The 7665-nt window shown below is 41.4% G+C and overlaps 1 protein-coding gene across 3 annotated transcripts in view; it reads left to right on the top strand.

Annotated features, from left to right (window-relative positions):
• The window catches only part of CD79A (CD79a molecule), a 29657-nt gene extending 23933 nt beyond the window's left edge, over positions 1-5724 (top strand). For 2 of the 3 annotated variants that reach the window (XM_083455994.1, XM_083455992.1), the window contains exons 3-5: positions 348-466; positions 2063-2131; positions 4114-5724. In XM_083455994.1, the coding sequence (XP_083312120.1) occupies positions 348-466; positions 2063-2131; positions 4114-4236 (311 nt within the window). In that variant the 3' untranslated portion in view covers positions 4237-5724. The remainder of the gene's footprint in view (positions 1-347; positions 467-2062; positions 2132-4113) is intronic. The other variant, XM_083455993.1, reaches the window with a different exon arrangement.
• Positions 5725-7665: the final 1941 nt, after the last annotated feature.

The raw sequence follows: 7665 nt of genomic DNA on the forward strand, positions 1-7665 counted from the left end.
TCCCACCAGAGCGGTACCTATTTATCTACTTGCACTTTGTGCTTTCAAACTGCTAGGTTGGCAGGAGCAGGGACCGAGCAATGGGAGCTCACCCTGTCGTGGGGATTCGAACCACTGACCTTCTGATTGGCAAGCTCTAGGCTCTGTGGTTTAACCCACAGCGCCACCCATGGCAGGGCAGGCAGAGTAAATCACTACAAACAAAGACACTTAATGCGATAATACCTGGGGTGCATAATTTTCTTTGCATACTTGTAGTTTTACCTGGGATTGCAAGAGAGTGATAAAATAGTTAAGGATGCTGTGTGGTTTCTGGATCAAACAGTCTCCTACTTGCTGTCTTCTAGGGCCTCGACCAGCCTCTTTCCTGAACATGACAGAAGGCGTCAAAAATAAGATCATCACAGCTGAGGGTTTCCTGCTACTCATCTGTGCCATTGGTCCTGGTCTTTTTTTGCTCTTCAGGGTGAGCTGTTATTTCCCTCTGCCTAGTCTTTGTAGGCAAGCACAGACAGAGAGAACATGGTGCATAATGAATCTGTCAGCCTACAGTTTCCAGTCACCAGATCTTCTTCTGCTTTTTTTTCTATTTTTAAAGAGTAGATTGTTACCCCAAAGAGGCAAGCTGTCCTTTTAACCAGCATGCACACCAGCAACAGGCACAGCATCTAGATAATAGCCTAATACAAGAGTTTTCCCCCAAATGTCACTTCACTGGAATCACATGGGTCAGTTATAGCAAAGGACCAAGAGTATTGTCTGAGAACAATAATTGGATGGCTCTGAAATACAAAATGCTGTTTGCTGTGCTTCTTTAGTAAAAGGCTTGTGTGACATGTTTATCACACCAATATCCCACTTCTCCACTGTCATGAAACTTAAGGAAGCACACAGAGGGGTCTCAGATAGGCACTGACAAGAACAAGATAGCTGTGTCATGCACCCTTCGACCATGCTCTGGCCCCTGGTACTTATCTGAGACCTGTTGTTATAGCTACACAGCTAACTGAAGACTAGTCCACATAAGCTAGGATTGTCCATCTACAAATGCTGTGTGAATTACAACTGGGCATTTGGTGAAGTGGCCTGTTTATTTCTCTGTCACACACAGCTCCCCAGGATGTAGGTTTTCACCCATGAACCCCAATCATGCATGACAGAGAGTTCATGCAACTACTTTTCCATATGGCCAGACAGAATATCGTAACATGTGTTCAGTTTTATCATGTGCTGATCAGCTGAGGACCAGTTTTTGTTTGTATGAAATGGCCCTTAAACTAAAATTGATTTAATTGTTATGCTCTTCTGTGATCAACTCGTTCGTTACCATTAACTGTAACCAATGTATTGAGAACCTATGAAATCTAAGCAGTAAATGGCTACCAAGATTATGAGCCTCTCAGTACTGGTAATTGTCATTTAGCAAGAAGGGGTAATCAACAATTTGCTATAACTCGCCTCTCGCTTCCTCAGAGAATCCCAACTCTGAATGCGGGAAGGACAGTTAAACTGGTTTAAGGTTACATCCACAACATACTTTTTTTAAAAAAGAGCCATTGTTGTACCATTTTAGCAGTCATGGCTTCCCTCAAAGAATCCTGGGAACTGTAGTTTGTTAAGAGTGTTGGGAATTGCAGCTCTGTGAGGGGTCTCCTAACAACTCTTGGCAGCCTTAACTACAGTTCCCATTAGTCTTTGGGAGAAGCCATGGCTGTTAAAGTTACAGAAGAGTGCTTTAAATGTGTGTGGGGGGGTGGTGGCCTGAGTTTGTGGCCTAAAAGCATGTAAAATGCACCAAAAACTGATGCAGCTAAGCAAAGATCCATCTCCAGTTTGGTGGAGCCCAGGAAGCCTAGCCACTTGGAGGAAAAGGACATAGAGACTATGTTTCCATTATCTCATTCTTATGTTTGCACATTTAGAGGGCAGATGAACAGACAGCATCACTGAGGAGCATGGCATTGGGCTCACTACTGGGCTGCAGGCTTTGGCAGGGCTCAGTGATGCCTACCCTGATGTACCACACTTGTTTCCATAGTGTTTTGCTTCTCTCTTTTTGCAGAAGAGATGGGAAAATGAGCGCCTTTTACAAGCCAAGAAGAAGGCTTATGAAGAGGAGAACATATATGAGGTAATTCCAGGAGACTGGGCATGGGGAAGGGATTGGCAGCTGCCCCCCCCCTAAATAAAAATGTTAAGAAAAATCCTGGCTACGCCCATGCTTCTGTGCGGCAGAATGTGTGAAAATCCCAAAGCTGAAGGAGACAGACACCATGGTGTATTCATATGATATTGGAAATAGGAAACCCAGATTATGTTCTGCAGCAACATAATCTAACACTGGGCAAAGAAACATATTCATGCATAATACAGTCATACCTCATGTTACATTTGCCTCAGGTTGCACGTTTTCAGGTTGCGTCCCGCAGCGACCCGGAAGTACCGGAAAGGGTTACTTCCGGGTTTCGCCACATGCACAGACTCGCAAAAAGATGTGCAAAAGCGTGAATTGCGACCCACGCAGATGCGGGTTGCGCTCTGCTCATGTTGTGAACGGGCCTCTGGAACGGATCCCGTTCGCAACCAGAGGTACCACTGTATATATTTTTTTTATTTCACAAAAATTATACACTGCTTGATTGTAAAAACAAAACAAAACCTCGGAGCGGTTTACAAAGAGATAAAACAGTGAAATCAAGGGGGAAAATTACAACCTGGCTTTAAAGCAGGCTTCCTCAAACTCAGCCCTCCAGATGTTTTTTGGCCTACAACTCCCATGATCCCTAGCTATCAGGGCCAGTGGTCAGGGATGATGGGGATTTTAGCCTGAAAAACATCTGGAGGGCTGAGTTTGAGGAAGCCTGCTTTAAAGCATACAAAAGTTAAAATGCTAAAACAGATTTAAATCACCTCAAAGTTCTAAGCTTCTGGGCAGACTTGTCTAAACAGGAATGTTTTTAGCAGATGCTGAAAAGAGTACAGGGAAGTCATGCGCTTGATCTCAATAGGCAGGGAGTACAGATTTAGGAGTGAGGATCCCTGCCAGAGATCAGTGAATTAAAAAATGAGAATGCTATAATTCCAGTAGGAAGGAAAGTAGTCAAAAGCTTTACTATTTGTTATTTTTATGTATTTTATATGCTTATGTACATTTTCCTGTTGCTCAAGATGAGTTCATTGCGTTACTGTGAAAGTATGTTTTGCCATTATCCTAAAAAAACCAGACCCAATCTTCATTTCCTGTGATGAGGCCTGTGGAAAAAGAAGAGCGCTGTCTCCCCCTTCAGTTCAATCTCAATATCCTACTTAGTGGGATTTACTTCCTAATAAACTTGTTTAGGGTTGCAGCCAAAGGGTTGTATCAAGTTATACCTAGTGACAGGAAGTCCTTCTGGCTGGAGCATCATCCCCGTGAGTCCACTCTGGGCAAACTGGAAATGTTGTATTTGACTGCTACAGTGATGTTACATCCCACAGAGCAGACCCTTTGAAATGAATGCACCGAAGTTTGTAATGTCCATTGTTTTTAATGGGTCTGCTCTGAATAAGACTAACCTTGGCTATAATGAATGTTAGAAGAATGCTGGAATGAAGTTATATGGTTTTAGCAGAAATGTTATAAAGAATTAAGCAAAAACTGATTGTTAATGGGTCAAAGTGGGAAATTTTAAAGTTAGATGGTGTTAAGATAAATTATAGAACAAAAAATTGAGAAAGTTGGAAAGTATTTGCTGAAATAGCTAAATGAACTAGAATACAAAAAAGGGAGGTGTGAGGAGGTCGATGAAACAAGTAAATGAAAGATAAAGATATGGAAATATTGGATATGTTTTTAAATGTTTTTGTTTTTCTTGTTGTTTTGATGTATTGGTTTTTTTTGTCTTTCTTTTTATTTTTGATGTATTGTCTGTTAAATTTTTTTTTCTTTTCTTTTTGTAACTATTAAACCTCTAATAAATATTTTTTTTAAAAAAAGACTAACCTTGGCTATCACCCTAAAACTCAATGCATCTTCAGAATAATAGTGAACCCCTTTTTGTCATTTTATATTAGTATTTATGCTTATAGACTTATCTTTCAGAAATTGACCTTTTTTTTGTTTTCCCTTCCTAGGGACTGAATCTGGATGACTGTTCCATGTATGAGGACATTTCACGGGGGCTGCAGGCCACCTACCAGGACATAGGGAACGTGAAAGTGATTGATCTGCAGCTGGAGAAGCCAGAGAAACCGTGATAGAAAAGGACTTTGCTTTGCATTCACTTTCCAGGCACACAGTATAAACAGCCCATTTTGAATCCTGAATATTCTCCCTCACTTCATCCTAATGAGGAGAATTGAGGGCAGGGGTAGAAGGATTCTATATTTTCCTCTCTCCAGGATACTCACACTTGTATAACTATGTCAGGTTTACAATAAGAAGGCTGAGAAGAACTTATTGATTCTGCTTTGTGAAAGATCTGGCTTTGGCAGGAGGGTAAACAACACAGGTTTCCTGGCATTTTCGTTTTCCAGACAAAATATTCTGACAAGTACTAACTTTATCTTCACTTGACATCTTCCTAGTCACTTTTCCATTCTTGGTCTTGTTGGGAAGAGGTGCTTCCCTCCCTTTTTCTAGGAAAATTTGTTCCAAGATGTAAAGAACACGTCAGTGATATTCACCAAACGGTGCACAACTGAGTTTATAGGATTAATTCATTTAGAATGTGTGCCTGCTCCTACTTTCCTTTCTGAAATTGGGGTTTAAGAGAGACCTATTTATAGTGCAGCTGATTTGGAAGCGTGCTCACTGTGTTCAGTTCAAATGTATATATTTTTTCCCCATTGTTGAATGCTGGAGGAAATTGGGCTATAGGTTTGCAGCAAAAACCAGCTGTATATGGTGCTGATTTGACAGTGCTTCAAGACACACATGAACAAGAAAGAAATAGTACATAGACTGCCTCAATCACAAGATAGGATAAAAAACTGAGAGCTTATCCAACATTTGCTTTGGTAGAAGCCAGGAAAAGGCTGAAATCATATCATGGGTGAAAAACCTATGCAACGTTTGTTTCAAAATTATATTTGTCTTCATCTTTGATCTGCTACTTGTATGCTTTCCCACTCTTGTATAGGAAAAAGTTGTAACATTGTTAATATTGTAGGATTTTTATTTTTTTTTAATAGATTGCACTATGAACCTCCCTTGACCAAAGGAGAGCTGGAGAGAGCTAATGAGACTTGGGCCTGACTTGTGGCTAAAAGTAATAGGGTTAACCAATGTGATACTCTCTAGATGTTTTGGACTATAATTCCCATTATCCCATACTATTGTCTTTGTTGGCTGGATTGATGGGAGTTATAATCCAAAAACATATGGAGGATCTCTCTCTTAGAAGAACCAATGAGTTTTAGGTTTTCATGGAGACAATGAAAAAAATAACCAGACATTTCACAGTGTTTGGTTATTTCCCTAAAGTAATAGGCTGACCCTCTCTTCTTACCATGGCATACAAAGCTCTGGTTGTGCATTACAGAAGATTGCCGAAGGTGGGTGAGTCGAAGCAGTGCCCAGGGAAATGGATAGTTGACCCCAATAATACTCTTGATCCAAGCCCTAGTATGGGAGACGGTTTGTAATCCTATTTCGATTTAATGACAGACTAAATTTCCTTATTTTTTCATGTTTTGTCATCTGGGATGTTAATAAAATAAATGTTTCACTATTATGAAATGAGATTGTTTTGAAACAACATGTTTCATTTATTTAGAAAATGTCCTACTTGCTTTATATTCAAAACAACATCAAAGTGATATATTCTATTATTCGCTTAGGAGAACAACTTATTTCTGACCCTAACCTCATGATAACAGGGTTAGTTTGGATCAGTGCTTTTGTAATACCGAGCAGTACAGGAAAGTCAGGTCTGTCTTGATGCTTGTCTGATCAAATGCAATACAGTCCACATTTTCACACTACAAGTGGCCAGCTGGCCACCTTTGCACAAGGAAACATGCATTGGCTATCTTCATGATGGATAGTTTTATATACTTCAGCCAGTGCTCTTTCCTACAACCCATATGCCTTGTAACCTAAACCTTAATGCACCATCTGTGCCTGGGAACAATTTGTTTTTCGTCTGGTACCATCTCTGGTGAAACAGAGTATGTCTTTTAAATTATTCTAAAAAGTGTCTGTATTATCCTTACAAAACCAGAGAAATTCACAACCATGGGCAGGCAACAGAGTTGGTGGCACAGACTGTTCAGATAATACTCTATATTGCAGTTGCCATAAAGGCCTTTTAGCAATTCTCTATACCCTTAAACAGTGTTAGCTCCCTTCAGCAGCACTCACCATCTAGAACAGGGGTAGGCAACCTAAGGCCCACAGGCTGGATGCGGCCCAATCGCCTTCTTAATCCAGCCCATGGACGGTCCGGGAATCAGCGTGTTTTTACATGAGTAGAATGTGTCCTTTTCTTTAAAATGCTTCTCTGGGTTATTTGTGGGGCATAGGAATTCGTTCATTTCCTCCCACAAAATATAGCCCAACCCACCATATGGTCTGAGGGATGGTGGACCGGCCCACGGATGAAAAAGGTTGCTGACCCCTGATCTAGAAGCTGTACTACAATGTCACCATGTGGAAGATATGCTTGCAAAGGGATGGGGATTCATGAAGGCTTTCCGCCCTGTCCATTTTATGCATGAACGACCTATGTAAGTGTTATCATTATGGCATGGGACATCAATATGCAATATCTATTGCATCTCTCTCAGTCACCTTAAAAGAATTATATGAATCAGCCCTTACTACACATAACATACACAAAGAGCTTGTGATCCTCAGTTCACTTACTTGGAAGGCCTAATAAAGTCAGTAAGACATCCAAGGTAAAGCTGTTTAGGATGGAGTGGCTGTCTTCAGGATCAGGAAGGGTAAATGTTTTTGATACTGCCCCATGTCATTTCTCCTAAACCAAATTGCATCCCTAGAGCTAGTACATGCCTTGTGGAGCAACACATACGGGTATTATATGTATGGGTTTGCCTTGAAGTTAAATAGCATCAGCAGGGAAGCAGGCAGTTCTCTGAGGGAAATAGCATGGAGAGAAGGATTAATCAATTAGCCATGCTCCCTTCCACAGCACTGGGGTCTCAATCCACATCAGCTCTTCTAGTGCCATTACTAAATCTTAGAACAACAACAAAACACCACAGGATATCCTATTCACAGCTATCCCGTGACAAGTAGGATTCAGTCCTGATACTTTGCTCTACTTTTGTCTGCAGATGGAACTATATTATTTGGCAAATATAAGTTTTGAGCAGTTGCAAGGCTAACACATACGTGGCATGCAAAAGCGTGTAATACAAATCCATGTGGTTGGTTGTTTTAGGCAAAGAAGCTTTGGTGGTTGAAATCTGAAATGGGGGAGGGGGGAGAGCAGTGGCGAAGCATGGGTTGTCAGCACCCGGGGCAAGGCAAGTAATTTGCGCCCCCTAACCCGTGGATTTGTGCCCCCTAACCCTAACCCCCAGATGTTGTGCCCGGTGCGGCCGGCCCCCCCTGCACCCCCCACGCTACGCCACTGGGGGAGAGGAAGGAATTTCATTCTTGTGCATAGACATCTGCATGGCATTTCCCAACTAACTCCTCCTGAAGCTACTTTTCTC

This window comes from Podarcis tiliguerta, assembly GCF_965153285.1.
Source record: "Podarcis tiliguerta genome assembly, chromosome: 8".
Classification (NCBI taxonomy): domain Eukaryota; kingdom Metazoa; phylum Chordata; class Lepidosauria; order Squamata; family Lacertidae; genus Podarcis; species Podarcis tiliguerta.